Source organism: Podarcis tiliguerta, assembly GCF_965153285.1.
Source record: "Podarcis tiliguerta genome assembly, chromosome: 10".
Lineage (NCBI taxonomy): Eukaryota > Metazoa > Chordata > Lepidosauria > Squamata > Lacertidae > Podarcis > Podarcis tiliguerta.
This window is the reverse complement of record NC_139543.1, coordinates 39,341,804-39,359,980: the sequence shown is the minus strand read 5'-3', so window position 1 is coordinate 39,359,980 and position 18,177 is coordinate 39,341,804. Positions and strand designations below refer to the sequence as shown.

General features: G+C 39.3%; 1 protein-coding gene across 5 annotated transcripts in view; it reads left to right on the top strand.

Moving 5' to 3' along the window:
- LOC310658729 (uncharacterized protein) overlaps positions 1-18,177 on the top strand; it is a 31,213-nt gene that overhangs the window by 3,003 nt on the left and 10,033 nt on the right. For 3 of the 5 annotated variants that reach the window (XM_083401035.1, XM_083401033.1, XM_083401034.1), the window contains 13 exons: positions 1,947-2,013; positions 2,099-2,199; positions 2,696-3,261; positions 4,337-4,417; positions 5,073-5,172; positions 7,827-8,057; positions 10,036-10,185; positions 11,184-11,304; positions 12,617-12,748; positions 13,607-13,708; positions 15,286-15,421; positions 16,613-16,829; positions 17,702-17,800. In XM_083401035.1, the coding sequence (XP_083257161.1) occupies positions 1,969-2,013; positions 2,099-2,199; positions 2,696-3,261; positions 4,337-4,417; positions 5,073-5,172; positions 7,827-8,057; positions 10,036-10,185; positions 11,184-11,304; positions 12,617-12,748; positions 13,607-13,708; positions 15,286-15,421; positions 16,613-16,829; positions 17,702-17,800 (2,081 nt within the window). In that variant the 5' untranslated portion in view covers positions 1,947-1,968. The remainder of the gene's footprint in view (positions 1-1,946; positions 2,014-2,098; positions 2,200-2,695; positions 3,262-4,336; positions 4,418-5,072; positions 5,173-7,826; positions 8,058-10,035; positions 10,186-11,183; positions 11,305-12,616; positions 12,749-13,606; positions 13,709-15,285; positions 15,422-16,612; positions 16,830-17,701; positions 17,801-18,177) is intronic. The other 2 variants (XM_083401036.1, XM_083401037.1) reach the window with 2 other exon arrangements.

Here is an 18,177-nt window from a genome sequence, read left to right as displayed (position 1 = left end):
GGCTTAGTTCAGTTAAGGCTGCAATCTTATACATCAGGAATGGAGAAGCTTTTTTCAGCCTATGGGCTGCATTCACTCATGGACAGTGCTGGATTTACGTATAAGCTAAACAAGCTATAGCTTAGGGCCCCACTCTTTTGGGGGCCCCCAAAAAATTTAAGGGGAAAAAACCCTGTATGTACATTTCCAAAATATAAGTTCAACAATTACTTTGATAAAAATACGTATTTTGTTATGTGCAAATGGCTTTAGATATCTATTAGGTCCCTAAATTACCATATAGCATATATTCAACACAAAAAACAGCTACAATTTGTTGTTGAGAAAGGACAGTTGGACATATAAAGGGCCCCATTACCTTCAGTAGCTTAGGGCCTCATCAAATCTAAGTCCGGCCCTGCTCATGGACAACGTCTTTAACAAACTGAAGTTCCCAGGATTCTTCAGGGAAGTCATGTGCTTTATATGTGCCTTGGATGTGCTTTAAATGTATGGTGTGGACCTGCCATCTGCAGTGTTCTCTTACACCCCAACTTAAAGACTGTGACTAAATGCAGGCTTTGTGGCTTCAGCATCAAGCCACCTTTCTCTCCCTGCCCCTGCCTTTAACTTAATATCCAGCCTGGAAAATTCAATAACGTAATATCCAGCATGTTCACTACTACAAAATGTCACAAAGGAGTTGCATAGCTATGGAGATTACATTGTTTTTAATTCATCAAAATATCTTTGTATACTTTTTTGTTTTATTTTTGAAGACGTGTTTGTCAGTGAAAGGAGTTGAGTTTGCAACCATTGCAATCCATTTGCATTGCTAAATGATTGGCTAATTATTTAAAGTCGAAAAATTATTTCAATTTTATTGAAATAGCAATATACAGTAATTTTAGTCTCATTCTTAAAACCATTGGCTTGGCTCCAGAACAGTCACATTTAAAGCAAATGATCTGTTCAGTATTAGGTATAATAAAGATTATGGCTTTAAAGCAATGATACAGCTGTAAAAGGTGAACATATATTCCTGACCTACTATGAGACAGATGGCTTGTTAATTCAGAAGTGTGTGTATTATAAGTTTATATCAGTCTGTATAATAATATGCCCTTAATATTATTTTGATGTTATAGAATCAAAGCCAAAATTAATTAATGTGAAAATATGTATTAACTAGTCAAGCTACAAATAAATGCACTGGATACATAAACAAATTTTATTCACAGAAGTTAGGAAACAATTTAATGTTTATTTTGGTTTCAAATGCAGGCAGTCTTTGGCATAACACTAGAAATGACAGTTGTGTCAATTGGATCCTCAGATCAGTTTATATTTCGTTTGAAGCAATAGATTTGCAATATTAGTTTTGTCTTAATGTCCATATTTGAAAGCTAGTTGTTCTGCCACAACTGTTCCTTTGTTCACCTGGTTCAAATATGCTTTAGATCTCACTTCTGCAAGGAATTGCATAAAACTAATACCCCATTGCAAAGACGTCAAACTATTTCCAAACTGTCTGTCTGTATATGTGTGTGTGTATAAACACACAAACACACTATACCACATTAAACCAATTAAATGGCTACAGATTAGCTACAAGTCTCACTCCACTGATAGGAATGCTAAATGCAAAATACTTCTCCCATGAGAGCTTTATGTGCACAGTTGTACACTTGAGAAGGCCTGCTGCATTTTCAGTTTCTGTTAGATACTACTTTAGGAACATCAACTCTGTCTTGGTTATAGATTCAGGTAGGTAGCCGTGTTGGTCTGACGCAGTCAAAATAAATTAAAAAAATTAAAAATTGTCCAGTAGCACCTTAGAGACCAACTAAGTTTGTTCTGGGTATAAGCTTTCGTTTTTTTGTCTTGGTTATATTTTATTAAACAATGCAACCATTTGTATTCTTGTGTTCCATTTTTCTTGGTATATTCATATTTTATCTTTGTAGGCACAAAATCCTACTGAGAGAAATGGCTGAAACCCTGGAACAAGAACCCATATATTTCTTTGACCAGGTACTTCCCATCTCATATTTGATATGTTATTATTGCTCTCTCCAAATCTATTAAGGGTTTAATAAAATCCTATATTTTATTTTAGCTCAAAACCAAACGAAAGCGAAATTTGAAAATAGAACCAGGAGAGCACTTTGTTGACATAAATTTAATCAGCACAGATCCAGATCCTCATGAAATTCACAGGTAATAGTGGTGACGTACTTAAATTGCAATAATTGATTGAGCACATTAATGAAATGATATATTAACTATATATTAAAATGTATTATTTTTTCCCCTTTTTGTTGGTTGGAAAGTTCAAATGGGAAAACTGTTAAGGGCATATTGCAACTTAAAAATTGTTCTGATTTTATTTTTTTAAAGGATGAATAGGATGTAAAAGCTCACTGTTCCAGCAGGAAGCAAGTATGTCTTCTGTACTTCCTACTTACCTTAAGTCCTGCTGTTCTCATAATAATTTAGGCCTGAATACATATATAGCTGTGTCTGAAGATTTCTGTACATAGTTATGTCTTCTTCACACCTATAGTATTTAGTCTATATCAGGGTAGTCCAACATGCAACGTTTGATACCCCTCACCCAGCCCAGTGGCAGACATACATTTTTGAGACCCGCTTGGTATGAAAAGTCTGAATTCTGGAATTAAAGGCATAATATACATTTACTGTCCACATGCAGGAACTCTGGATGCGTGGATGAACACAGGGAAAGAAATTATGCTTTTGTGAAAGACAGTAAAGCAAAGAAAGAACCAGTTTCTACTAAAACAGATGATCCTTCTATATCCATAAACATTTGTGAGAATCCTCTGGCTCACCTCTCCCAAATACCTACATTTCCACCTACCGAAGAAGACCTACAGTCAACTTCACTGGAAGAACATAAATGCATGGCTGCTACCATATTATGTGAGCTGGAAGAAATGTTGAAGCGTTTTACCAAGTTTAAGTTTATTTTACCACAAGGGGTTTTAAATATATTGAGCTCCAGTTGGAAAGATCTCATTGAAGGTGTCTGGCAAAATAAAAAATATTTGCAGGAATTAGCATACAAAAACTTTAAATCAAGGAGAAGGCAAGCATCACAGGAGTCCAACAGATTGCCACCTACATTTGAATATACTGACTACGAGACGGCTAAAAATGTGAAAAGGAAAAGCAGGAAAAGTGTTGATTTTCCCATGGGTGTGACAAAAGGAATGGACAATCCTGGAGCTCTGTCAAACAGACTCAATGGAAGCAAGAGTAAGGAATTTTACTGGTTTCTCTTAATACTTAATATTCCAGCATCATATAGCAGAGGGCAGTTCAGCTTGGCCATTATACTACAGGGGGCGACAATATTGCAAGTGTTTGTTTGGTGCGCAACTGCTGACATGCGTTTTCAGCCCTGGAAGGAGGTGGGGAGGGCTTACATGCACTCCACCAACATGTGGGGCAACTTTTACATATAAGAATAGGAGCAAACTGATTGGTTTTTATGCTAATACCAAAACTCAGGGTTTACTATGACTACTTTAGCACCCAGTAGATAAAGGTCCCTGATTAGCATAAACAGGAGTAGCTCTCATTGAGACTAATTTCAAAGTAAACCTTCAGGCTGCAAGTCTCTAACCTAATAGCATGAATAGGCAACAATGGAGAATATTAAATTCCAAGATATAGTTTGTCTTAATACATGTTTCTATACAGTGCTTTTTGCGGGGTTAAAAATTAGGTGCTGGTGCACATAAATAAAAGTATTGTGGGCAGCAAAAAGAGTGGTACTCTATAGCAGTAAATATGACCACACAAAAAACCAGTTGTCCATCACTCGTTTAGAATGATATTTATTCTTGACACATCTAGGCTAGAGAGAAAATGCCAGCTCTGAAATTTGCTATCTTCATCCCAGGCCATAATCACAAATGGAAGTAAGAGATCTCTTGTGATTAATTGAGGAAAGTTGCTGAAGAATACCAGCAAATGGCCTTTGCAGCTGAAGTTAGAGAGGTACAAGCACTTGGGAGGGGGGGGGGTGGAACTGAAAATAACTAGGCAATTTTTCAAACCATTTATTACAGAAGCTTCTCTTTCCCATTTCAAGGTGAGTGAAAAAGTAATCATAGTATTCAGCCAGGAGAGGCAATCTGTACCCAGAGCACTTCATTCAATAATGAAAAAAAGTTAACAGCACATAAGCACTTACTCTGGCCATTACCTAGCTCTTTTCAAGTTTGTAATTATAAACAGCAAACAGTTCTTAATAAAGAACTGTGATTATGTGCGCTTATGCTGCTGAGGACTCATGATCAATATATTTCTTTTCTCTCCTATTTAGCTGCAGTCCCTCAGCAATACAGCAATGATTCACCTTTTGCCATCAGTTTCTCACTGTCATCAAAACTATGCAAGGAAAGAGGTATTATGTGTGCACTCTCTCTATCTTCATTCAGGTTAATGTTTAGATTAATGAGCTACAGTTGGAGGGGAGCTAGCTTATTCATTTACTGTATAAGATATCTTACCTGCCCTTCACCATAGGGCCCCAGGGTGGGTTACATCATTATAATGAAACAGTTATGAGAGTGGGATGGGGATGACAAAAGTAAAACAGCTTTAAAAAGAGGGAAAACAATATAGACAAAAGAGCTGCGTCTCACAACACAAAATATCTTAACGGTCAAAGGGCAGGGGAAAGAGGTCCATCTTTAGTGTACGACAAAGATTATGCTAGATGCCCTCACCCTCTTCTAGGCTGCCATTCCCCTTTCTTCTAGTAGGACTACCAAGAGATGATACTTGAGGAAACTATTTTTATTTTATTTTTAGGTTAATTGGTTCTGGTGGATGACTGTAATAGGGAATGAAAAAGAAAATATTAAAGATGGCCTTTACTTCTAACAATAACTGATACTTGTGTTTGTGTTAACAAACCGGCTTTCTTAACTTTTAAATGTATTTTCTTGATTAATCAAAAAATGTCCTGATGTCTTAGAATTTGACAGGCGCTTAAAATTTATTTATTTGCAGCATTTCAGATAACTAATTATGAGTTTTTTCATTTCTTCATAAAGGTTGGGTTTTTCAACATTCTGACTGTGACTCTAAAGACCTGGAATGGAAAGCACCGTATGTCTGGGCAGTGGAAAGATTACGAATGGCGAAGATTGAAATGTAATATTAAAATGGGATTTTCTATTATGGCTTTTAAAATCTATTCTTGTTAATCTGAAATTTTTCTGTTTTATTACAGGCTAAAATAACCAGAGATAGTTTAAGATGTGTTAAATTGCTAACACAGATGCTCAGAGAGGTCCATGGGAGAGTATGCAGGGCCTCTGGCGTTTTCTAACTGGAAAGGGGTAGCATGGAGGCACTGGCTGTATGAACCAATGGCCTGAATTGGTGCTTCCAATTGGGACCCATATATGACAGCCGTTGCAGTTTTTCATAATCAAAGCATCTGCTTTTTTAGCCACTGTGACTGCACAAATCACACAGTGTGAAAAGTCCTCATGTGAAAGTGTTGCTTCATGCAGTTGGTGCCTTCATGCAATCACTGTTGGGCCCAAGAGCAATCCTGTATGACCCTGTGGAGCAGGGCTGACCATACCATTAGGCAGAGTAGGGCTTTCGCCTCAGGCAGGAGGTGTTGGGAATTTGTGTGCCAAGTGGTTTCCTGCTTCCCTCAGGGGCAGCACAGTTTTGACATAAGAATCTACTGCCAGTCCAGGCAGGTTTTGGACGTAGACTAGGGGAGCAGCATCCCCTAGTCTTTTCCCTCAGAAAGTAAAATGTCTTGGGCTAGCCTTGATGTGGAACATAAAACCATGTTGCAAAACCACATGACAGAAACTCATTTCCTCGGGGGGGGGGAAATTACATAATTGAACATTGAATGTTAGGTATTTGACAGGAATGGGAAATGAAGATGCTTTTTTCTTAGGGATAACAACCTCAGAATCATGATGTCTGGTAATTTTTAAAAACGTCCCCAATGTAATGCGGACTTAATTAATCCTATCAAATATTTTTGAAAAACAATAACTATATCATTTTCAGAAGTCTTTTACTTTTTTGTGCCCTGTGTTTCCCTGTACAGTTCTAAGTGAATAACTCGATTAATCTTGATGAACTGAGATCAAATGACAATCTTCTGTTAGCTATTACTGTTTTTACACTTGTATGTTTTATATTATTATTGGAAGATTTATTTTCATCTGAGATATAATTATATAGACAAAATCTCTGCAAACCAATCCATCCCAGAGGAGGAGAGTATGTTTTCTTTTTCAGTGTTTATCACCCCTATTGGCACATAGACCTGGCGCTGAAATCCTGATCCTCATTTTGGAAGGTACAGCGCTGACTGCTGCCAGGTTTCTGTGCCAACCCTATTGCACTTGACTTAGTGTTATTGAATGCTCATTCCTAGCCTGGTCAGCAAAAAGGTGTCCTGAGTGCTATCTTGTTGCAGAGTTTAAGGTGTAAGGAATGTTGGCTTCCAGTCAAGGGTTCTCCTTAGATTTCCTCTAATTAATATTTAGAATTACAAGCTTCTGGAATGCTTTCCTGCTTAATTCCCGCCTTCAGTTAAAGGTTTGGATATCTGACTCTCTCAAAGTCAGCAATGTGTAATATATAGACTATGAGAAAATTCATAGTGACATTGAAATAAAGCTGCTTGAAGGCTCGTAGAGTAAATATGTTGCCTACCAATGGAAAGGACAGTCCAGTCCAGTAGCTCTTCTTTGAATGAAGTACACATAGTAGCTTATGCAAGTGCAAGCCAAAACAATATAACCCTCACTCTCCTTCAGCACCTACAGTGAAGAAAGCTAGCTGCTCTTTTGCATTTTCCCTGTTTTGCTGGTACTGTAGCTCAGTATCTGCTAGGATACTTAAGAGCTGCAGGTGACGTGCAGGTTTCTGTGTAAAAGGGACATGGGACAACTATTGACTCAGAAGTACTTACCACTAAGTCTGGACTGGGTTTGAGCCTTCGCACTGGTTGGTGTAGCTTTATTAATGTGCTTATTCAGAATAACAGGCAAATAACTGGTGAAGGTGGGACGCGGGTGGCGCTGTGGGTAAAACCTCAGTGCCTAGGACTTGCTGATTGCATGGGCGGCGGTTCGAATCCCCGCAGCGGGGTGAGCTCTTGTCTTTCGGTCCCAGCTCCTGCCCATCTAGCAGTTCGAAAGCACCCCTAAGTGCAAGTAGATAAATAGGTACCGCTTTCTAGCGGGAAGGTAAACGGTGTTTCTGTGTGCTGCGCTGGCTCGCCAGCTGCAGCTTTGTCACACTGGCCACGTGACCCAGAAGTGTCTTCGGACGGCACCGGCTCCCGGCCTCTTAAGTGAGATGAGCGTGCAACCCTAGAGTCGGACACGACTGGCCCATGCGGGCAGGGTACCTTTACCTTTACCTTTAATTGGTGAAGATCTTTTGAAAATAAAACCATAAATGTAAAATGGGGGTCAAACGTAGTATAGATTATGATGTCTGTGTTCGGAATCTGTATTAGGACTCTACCAAGTTGCCTGAGCAGAAGGCAAGTGAGTTTAGACTTGCAACTTACATTCTAAACTGTTTTTCTTTCTAAATATAAAATGTATTTTCAAAGCTCTTACAGGGTTTGGATTGAATTGAACTGCTTTTTACTCAGATGAATAGAAGACTGGTGCCTGGAATATGCTATACTACATTGCTTATTCAGATCATATAGAAAGCTGAACTTTTTCAGCCTAAATGCTAGCTTTGTTGAAGACCTTATTTCAGAGAATTTCTTAGTAAATAATTGATTAAAAAAAAAATCTTCCAAACAGAACTGAGCAGCTGTCTAAGCTGAAAGAATCAGGATTTGACAAGCCTATTATTCTTCGTCATTATGGTGATATCAAGAAGGAAACCTTTCCCCAAAACATCAAAGGGCAGCCCAGTAAGAAAGTCTCATCTGAGAGCCTGTATGAAAAACCACAGTTGCCAGTGATCAAACAAGCTGATCCAGCCTTAAAAAAACTGCACTATGGATTGGTTGATGGATCATCCTTTATTTAATATCCTTTGAAAGTGTAACATGAAAGAGAATTCCATCTAGCAGGAATGGGAGGAAGCATTCCTACAACAAAGAAAAAGCATGGATTTAAAATTAGTTAATTCACTTGGCAGGTAGGAAGCAAATTTCTTTAGGATTTCTGAGTAAACGTCTTTAAGGATTGAACTGTAAAAGGTTCTAGATCACTTTACAGGAGCAAGACGTTTGGAAAAATCTGTTTCCAAATACAGTAATGGTGTGTGATTTTATGCAGGTTAAGTCTGGAAACAAAATTGTGGGGGTGTGTTTTTTTTGGGGGGGGGGACTTGCTTTAGAACCTTTTATCCAAACTGAAAAGAAGGAAAGTCGTGAGTCATGACCCAAGCATTTTTGTTCCTACACACTTGAATGTCAATTTTTTAGATTATTACCTGCTGCTGATTTGAGAAAACTCAGAAAGGACCCCTTAGCACTTGAACTTACTAAACCTCAAACTGTCTAAAGTTTTATGTAGAAATAGGTCTTTGCATGTCTATATCTATCTAGCTATCTATCCATACATCTATCTGAGCAGACAAACACCTGCCAACAGTGGTGATGTGGAAAGTCATTCATGATAGCATCCACTTTAGCACAGATAGCCCACAGGGGCTGCTTATAGTTTCGAAGTTTTGAGATGGATACTTGGTAAATCCTCTGAATAAGCATTGAGCAAGTCTGAGCTGCAGTCAAATGTACAGTAGACAAGAAATAGAATGAATAATTTACAGTTGCATCACACAAGCCATTCACGCTTGTACATCCCAATATTGACTCCTCGGTGCAATTTTTAGTTCAGCTCTACATGTATTATGAGTGAGAGAAAGCAGGCACTAATATTAGAGTTGTTTCAGTCATGGCTGCATGTCGTTATTGCAGGCACCTTTTTTAGTAGTTCACTGGGTGTATCTGGTGCTATGCATCATACATACCCATCTCCCCATAGCTGTTTGGCAAGCTTTATTTTAAAATTATTTTTATAGTATTTTAAAGATTCTTCATTATACCATAAATAGTAATGGCTTGAATGAGGACAATAAACTGAAGCTGAGTCCTGGCAAGGGAGAGGTGCTTGTGGTTTGGTAGATTCCAGATCTGGGAAACAGAAAGATGGTCTGTTCTGACTGTGGTTGAACTTCCCTAAAAGATCAGGTCCATTGCCTTGGTGGAGGGTGGGGGAAGTATGCCTGTATTCCACTTCCATGGAGTATCTTTTTCCAAGCATGCTTGGTTTAGCTTTCCTGGACATGGCTAGCATGGCCATGATTATCCATATTCTTGTAATCTCCTGTTTGGACTATTGTAATTTGCACTTGACGATGCCTCAGAGATTGCAATTGGTGGGAAATGCAGCAGCCAGAGTTTAGATGGTGCTTTCAGCTTGGAACCTTTTTCACTGGTCCTCAGAGATCTGTATTGGCATTGTTTTTGGTCGCTGAGCCCAATTCAATCTCTCTCTCCAGGCAGTTTGATGATCTGCTGCACAGCTAGATTTCTCCACTTTAACAGCAATAGTTAGTGCTAAGATGGCGCCCGGTACATTTCTGAGCACAATTCAAAGTGTTGGTGCTGACTTTTAGAGCCCTAAACGGCCTCGGCCCAGTATACCTGAAGGAGCATCTCCTCCCTCCAGGTTCAGCTGGACACTGAGATCTTGCTCTGAGCCTCTTCTGGTGGTTCTTTCACTGTGAAAAGTGAAGCTACAGGGAAGCCAGTAGAGGACCTTCTCCCATCAGATGTCAAGAAGATATATAACTATACAACTTTTAGAAGACACCTGAAAGCAGCCTGCATAGGGAAGCTTTTTAATGTGTAGTGTATTATTATGTTTTTATATATATTGGAAGTCAGCCAGATGGACGGGGTATAAATTATTATTATTATTATTTTAAAGTGCCTTATAATTAGATACCTGGAAATGCCATATCCATCTCAGACAAACTCCTTGACTCTTTATTTACCTACCCCTCTGGACATGTTGCAGTCTGTCAGAGTTACTCTGATCTTCCTTGTGGTGGCTTGTACACCAATATTTTTAATGACTGTCCCGATCGTGCGTTAGTTGGAACATTTACTCCTTCTGGACATGGCAGCGTTTGCTTCTCTAACAGGTAAGAAGAGACGTTCCAGAGGGCTTCCTAACTAACATCAAATGTTAACCGCAGCAGGCACTGAGAGACAGTCCTTTGGCGGGACCTGCTATACTGGATGTAGGACATAATTAAAAGGCTCCCACATTGTTTCAAGCATGACTCACTCCCTCTAAAAACTAAAAGTGTGCTTCAAAAGCTTCCATTCACCCCACCCAGAACAGCACAGACATCTTAAGGTAGCAGCCGGCGCTGCTGTATCGTATATGGTGCAGTGACAGCCACTGATCCATCAAGTTGGGCCTGGTGACCTGCATTGGTTAGCTCAAAACACTTGACACAACAAGTGAAGGTGCTGTGCTGGTGCAGCACTTCTTATATCCTTTCTTAAGAATCTTCTTTAATTTACACGGTAGTTTAGAGCTCAAGGTAGGCCATGTACCAACTTGCTGTGTGGAATCAGAGCCTTGTAGAGTTCAGGTATCCTTCTCTCAACTTATGGTGAGTTACAAGCATTCCATACACACAATTTTTTTATATCAAATAGAATGGGAAGGGAGAGCAAAGTCTTTCACACCTAGTTTAACACTATCAGCCTAGACTGTGCTGCGTGCCTCTGCCGATTTGTGGATCATAGCCTTAGCAGATGAAAGTGTGGGTTTTTTGCCTTGGATAAAGCCACAATGGGATCTAATATATATGATATGTCATTGATTACTGTAAAGTATGCCTAGAATAAGAACCAGTGTTAACACGGGGTTATCCAGGCACCTTCATGTTTTGCAGTTAAAAAGTAAGGGCTACGTTACGAAATAATTTTGTGACTCTCTTAAGGCTGGATTGTTCATTCACAGCCACTGTGCACACCTGTGTTGAATGCTATATGAAAATATAGATGAAGCGATAAATATGCAAATTACTATGTTAATTAAAAGCACCAAGATCAAAGTAGACAGTTTGAGTTACTCATTATGTTTTACTAAATGGCACCATGAAAAACTGGCTTTTGGTTTCTGCAGCAGCAGCATAGCAATGATATTTAATCAGGAAGGAGGCATGGTGACTAATAAAGATGGAGAAATACTACGCCAGTGGAAATGGCCTGGAGAAGGGAAGCTTGATGACCCAGTTATTATGCAGGTAATATTTTTTTATTATTATTTAAATCTTTTTTCAAATACAGCTTTCCTTCTGGGGGATGCTGTTATTTACAGTGTTGTAAATTCTTCAGCTAACAGAAGTAGCTAACTACCTAAGCTAGCTCACAGTAAAATTAATGAACGAAGTTTAATGAAGAAAATGATACTTTGAATTAATTTTCTTGTTCCCAAGATGAAGCAGCACAAACACTACAATGAAGATGGTACAAAACAGGATCATATTCATATATCAAATCCATATTTTTATAAATTACGTGTGCTTTTGTATGAATGAGTTACTATAACATATTTATGTTTTTAAGTGTGTTGCAAGTGTGTTGTCTGTGTAACAAGTGACTTAAGAAGCCAAATAATAATAATAATAATAATAATATTATTATTAATAATAATAATAATAATAATAAGCAGAAGAGAAGTGGGAAACTGCATTACTTTAAAACTGAACTGCTTTGCTCCTGTCCCTTCCTTTCCCCCTAAGGCAACATGCTTAACCTAGCACTTCTTAAACTGTCAAGAGTAGAAAAGTCATGTTTGCACTCAACCTTTCCTTACTATGATGTAAAATTTGAAGCAGAGATTAAATTTCACCCCTTTATCTGGCAACCCAACCCTATCCAATCCTGGCAACTAGCTATGCTCTGTACTTTCCACAACTATCCCGGCAACCTACATCTGGCAAGAAGTACAGAAGCCTAATTATATCTTGCAATTATATGTGCCCGATTATATCTTGCAGACACTAGTTTTTTTAAAGGGGGTGTGGTAGAGAACATGCTCTGCATGTGAAAGGTTCCAAGTAGACTTGGGTGAGAACCCTGCCTGAACTCCTAGAGAGCTACTGCCAATCAGTGTTGACAGTAATGAAGTAGATGGACTAATGGTTTTGATGATGCAGTAGTTGACAGATTCCCTTATTCCCACAGCAGCATTTCTGGGAAGGCGCCATAGCTTATTTGTAGCACACCTGCTTTGCACACAGAAGGCCCTAGCTTCAATCCCTGGCACCTTCAGGTGTGCCTGGGAATTCTCCTGTCTGAAACCCCAAAGCCAGTCAAAGCAGAATAGACAATTGTGAGCTAAATGAACCAAACTGCTTTGGGGGAGGAATGGAACATCAGGTGGGAAGGGAGGTGGGATGGAGTATCCTGGAGAGGGGCACAGCACACTGGAACACCATAAACAAGAGCTGTCTGGTTAGTGACAGATTTCCCTTGTGGCTTCCTATCTTCATTTTGGCAAATTCCCTAGCTGAACAATACTGTGAAGTACACATCTCTTATGTCTTACCCTAGGTTAACAAGTGCATCACAGTGAAGGTTGCAGGACGCTTTGCTGTTGGATTGCTTTACAAGTGGCGACATGAAAGCGTGCGTTTGTCTTTGTCACCGGTACGAGGTGTGGCTGGTCCACAGTTAGAAAACCTGGTATGGTGCAATAGCTTATGATGCAAAAAACCACACAACATGTCAATCAGGCTGGAGCCTGCAGGGAGGTTGCAGGGAGATAATAGACCTCCGTGGTGGGTTGTGGGAGAATTTGGTTGCGAGAGGATTTACAAGAAGTAAAATATTTGTTGCACAGTAGTTTCAAAAGGAATAACAGATAGAAGAGGGCTGTTTCCAGCTCTTGCACATACCTACTGTTTCCCTGCAAATGGACTTTTCCATTCAGTTCAAAATCAGGATCAGCTTGACATTTAAATTCATGGGAATACTATTGGAAGCCCTACACAAATGTTAGAATCATAGTGGATTGCGTGTATCCAGGCAAGTGCAATAGTGAGACAAATGAATATAGATAAGACACTACATTATTTCCTCCTACATCAGGGATGGGGACTCCCAATTCCCACCATCCCATAATATAACAAAGACACCACAGTCTCCAGTGACCTACAGTTTAAGGAAACCAACCATGAGTTATGTGCTGACAGCACCCCTGAAATCTCTCTCTGCTCGGAGATTGGGGTGCACCTAGCAGTATTTTAAGCAGCTACCGCATCACAGCCAGGAGCCAAACAGAAATATTGCTGTTTGGTTACAGGTAATCTCATACCAGTCACACAGAATTTAGCTTCTGCTATTTTCTGATGGGGTTATGTGCTTCATGGCTGGTAGCAATTCAACAGCAGATGCAGTTGCCAACAAAAGGTTTGCCTGTTTCGCTACTTGTCCTGTAGCTATGGGAAATTATAAGACTCCTGCAAGAAAAATGGGTAGAAACTCAATGGATTGCACATGATTAAAGCAAATTCTGTTGTTTGTTCTCTCTTGGTTTTCTAGAGCAAGATATTCACCGAAGTTAATCCACCATCTACATCAGTAAAAGGATTTTCTAAAACACATGGCAAAACAGAAGACGCAAAAAAATCTCTTAAAAAGGAAGTAAGCAGCTGTCAGAAACTCAATATTAAAATAAGTAAATGTAATTTTATTTTCACACTGTTATAGCTTACTTTTTTATAACATTTCCTCTGCCTTTGCCCATCCACTAGGATACTGTAACACCAGCGTATTTTGCTACAATTTATTTTCGTTATGCTGATTTAACACCAGCGTATTTTGCTACAATTTATTTTCGTTATGCTGATTTAACACCATAAAACTTGTGTGCAAAACACCCCTTCAGCTAATGCAACTTTGATTCCTTATTTCACAATAACTTTGGAACATGTCTTGACAAACCCAATAGAAATGAAAGGCAGATGTACAATATTTGCAGCTGTTTACTGGAAGCTTGGGTGCCACAAAAAGATTCCACATATCTGCAAACGCAGAAAGGAAGACTGAATAAATATAAATAAGAGGGCGGGGAGATACCCGAAGGGGAAAAGACAGACAAGACAGAAGAAGCAGGGGCCAAGGCAAAGGAAATAAGAGTTGAAGCTGGCCAACATTGTTGCTTACTGGTCTACCGGTCATGTCTATGGCTTTGTACATATTCCTCCCATTTGATGGGTTGTACTTTGATGAAGTGAAAGGAGAAGGGAAGGAGGCAGGGGTTTGTGGTGAAGGGACAAAGGGAAGGATGAAGCAGGCAGATTAGGAGATAACGTGTGGGAAAAGCAGAAGCTGAGGTGGGATCAAGAGGAGGCAATAGAGTAGAACAAAAATATAGGCCAAGAGAAGTGGAACAAGGCAGCTGAGAATAAGGAAGAGAATACCTGCCACAAAAAGGATCACATGTTGCCTTTTCGTTATGTATTATTTATGTGACATCATATTTATACCCTGCCTTTCCTCCATGGAGATAAAGGCGGTGTACATAATTCTGCCCCTCACCATATTATCCTTGCAACACCTCTGTAAGGTAGGTTAGGATAAGAGACAGTGACTCCCAGCAAGCTTCATGGCTAAGTAGAGATTGAAACTCTGGTCTCCCAGGTCTGACACTCTAACCACTGTGGCATACTGTTCAGTTTGAGGTGCCAGGTTCAGACTGCTTTGCTGGAACCTTTACAGTGGTGCCCCGCAAGACGAATGCCTCGCAAGACGGAAAACCCGCAAGACGAAAGGGTTTTCCGTCTGCAGAGGCGCTTCGCAAGACGAATTTCCCTATGGGCTTGCTTCGCAAGACGAAAAATGACGGAAAAAAATCGATTTTTTTTTTTTTTGCTCCAAAACCCCTTATTCTGAGTCGCTAAGCTGCTAAAAACATTTTAGCAGCAAAACCGCTAATCCCCCCCCAAAAAAGCTGTTTTTAGCCCTTTTTTAGCCAGTAGCGCTAATAGTGCTACTCCGTCAATGGGCTTGCTTCGCAAGACGAAAAAACCGCAAGACGAAAAGACTCCCGGAACGGATTCTTTTCGTCTTGCGAGGCACCACTGTATTTAGTTTTATCTTCTGGGAATGTTTGTACTAGCCATTCTATTTTTATCTGGTCCCTTATTACTTTTACTGCTTTTTCTTTGTTGTGCTGCTCATAATTTGATCTGATTTCTGATTTAAAAAAATCACCACAGGAGAGAATACCTAGAATTCCAGAAGAGGATCTAAGCCATGTCAAAGACTACAACCCTACCAGAGAATTAAAAGTGCTGAGATGTAAGATCAAGAATATCCTAGAAGACTGGATGGAATATTACCGGATAGCCTTAGGTCAGTCTTTAATTTAGTAGCCTAAGTATTGGAGGAGGATGCTAATACTTCTAAATTCAGAGGAATGAAATAAGTAATGACATGGTTTATATTTTTGGTGTCAGGTATTTAAATATATTTTAAAATTATAATCAGTATGTATAGACTAAACATTACAGTTCATCTGCATTTGTATATGTTCATGTGATATTAACCTAACAGCTGCATCTGCTTTGCAAAAAGGGAGTATGAAATAACTTAATGAAATTATATATTGCTTTATCTTGTTTTACATTTTTTATTTGAAAGGTACACTTTCCTATAAAAATTGATTCCACATTTCATTAGTTTGTTTGCAGGGTATGCTTTGAGATCGGACTTTTGGTACTAATTATTTTCATTTATGTATACATGAAAATACATCACATAACGTCATATGTGATTGATAAAAAACCCCACATGATATATGTATACATGTGTGAACGAAGCCAGTATTCTGTGTGTGATTTCATTTCCTTTAGTTCCAGAGCCTATTGTATGACAGGAGAAACAGGAATATTTCCTGATCCTACATCTCCAGGGCACTCACCATATGTAGCAGAAGAATACTTTGTGTTCTTAGCTTGGGTTTGAGCTGATCGTTGGTCATGCTGCCTAGGACTAATGGGAATTGGATCAAACAACACCTGGAAGGTGAAAGGTTCACCATCATTAGGCCAGAAGATAAGAACTGGTACAATTTCTCTACACCAGAGCAAAAAGGTGAAGCGTTGGTGGAAGCTTGAGCCTAGGGGAAGCAGAGAACCAGAGTGCAATGTGGTCTATGAACATTTGGTCAACGTTTTATTGGAAGCAGACGTCTTGCTTGATCAAAATGTGGTGTTAATTTTCCTAGCTATTTTCAAAGCGCTTCCTCTTCGCAGTACAGAAACACTAAGCGTTATAAATAATATAAATTAACATTTGGTTGCAATTCTTTCTTAAGTGTATAAAAAGGTATTTTATACTCTTAACTTCTTAAAGCAGTATTCCCTGGAAGTTGTATTGAATGGGAAGGACTCCACTTGAAGGGGACATTTTGCTTTGCACTTTCAGTTCTTGTGATGTGCAGTCGTCAACCAAATTCCACATGCATCTAAGTCAGCTGTCTTATATATGAGCTTAAGGCCTTTTTAAAGTTTGTTGCCTTGGTGGTGTATTGTTGCATTTCAGAAATCAGCTCACCACACACACGCAGAACCTCAGCCTTCCCTCGGATTGCTGGCAGACGGTGCAAAACACAACATGGGGATGCTTTCCTTGGCTTTCATACAGCACAGGGAAAAGAGAATGACAGGGAGACAGAGACCCCTACACCAGGCAACCATCCTCCTTTCCAGTCTGTTCTGTCTTGCGGCCCCACTCAAGGTGTGTCACCTGGTTCTTACAGGTAAAAGCACAAGAAGTCAAATGCCTACCAACTCCCTTTGCAATGGGGAGTAAATACACCATTCTGTGAATATATGGAGGAATTTGATGTAGCACTATGAGGACCCTTCTTTCATTGCAAGCATTTCAGTTTGCCAGATGGAACAATTCCCCCCTCTCCTCTGCCTGCAAGCTGTTCTGGGAGTTCTCCTGACACACACACCCCCAAGCCAATTTGGCGGGGTGCATGCAGGGACCAAGGAACAGCCTCATTGTGGATAAATTTCCCAATTTGCTCAGAATATTACCTTTATTTTAGTAAAGTTAATTTTAAAACTTTGGGCTGGGTAAATGAAAATAAATTGAGAAAATATTCCAAAGGGACAGACGTAAAATGTTGCAATACTGTATTAATTCTTTTTTGTAGCAATGAGTTTGGTTTCCAAATCCTCTTAATTAAGATAGGTGCAAGCTAAATATTGGGTCATGAATCAACCACAGCACACATAAGCTCAACTGATAAATCACCAGAGAGGAGTGGGAACAACTTCCTTTCTACTGGGATCTTATACTGCTCTGATTAAGTGCTTTAGGAATTCTAACGTGCTGAATATGCAGCGTGAACCTACTAAAACGATACTGCAGAGGTGCAGAATCAGTTGCACCCTGTACGCTGAATTTCAGCTTCCATCATCTTTGAATATTGACCATGTTGGCTGGGGATGATGGGACTTGGAATCCAGCAACTTCTGGAGGGACAGAGGTTCCCCACATGTGCTGCATTGTATGAAACAGCCATTAGAAATGGGTCTACATTGCAAATCAGTGTAAATATCAGCATAGATACCTTGGAATTGCAGAAAAACTGTTAAGTGTGTTTATTTTCTCTTGCAGAGACCCTCATTTATTGAGCAGCATTTTCAGAACAAATAAACCACCCATGGCTCACCTTAATATAAATGATGACACACTCCAAACCTCTCACAAAGCAAAGTAAGTAAAACTAAATACCATTTACTATGTTCTTCGAAGACTTACTAAGATTCTTTAAATGCCATTTATATTATTTGGAGCATATGTTTTAAGAATGACACAAAGACATATTCAGGTGATTTTACCGTATTTTTGCTTTGGAGAAGTAAGGAAAATATGGCAATTAGATCAATTTAGAATAGCTTTGCATTATGTATATGATATATTTATTATTCTCTTTATTATGTTTATATCTTCCACTTTTCCTGCAAGGAGTAAAGGGTTCTGTACCCTCCAACAATAATTCATCTTTGTAAAATTGACTAGAATTGAGCTGCTCACAATCCAGTGGCCTTAATTTTACTACGTTTACTTGGATTGATTTCTGAAGTTGCAAT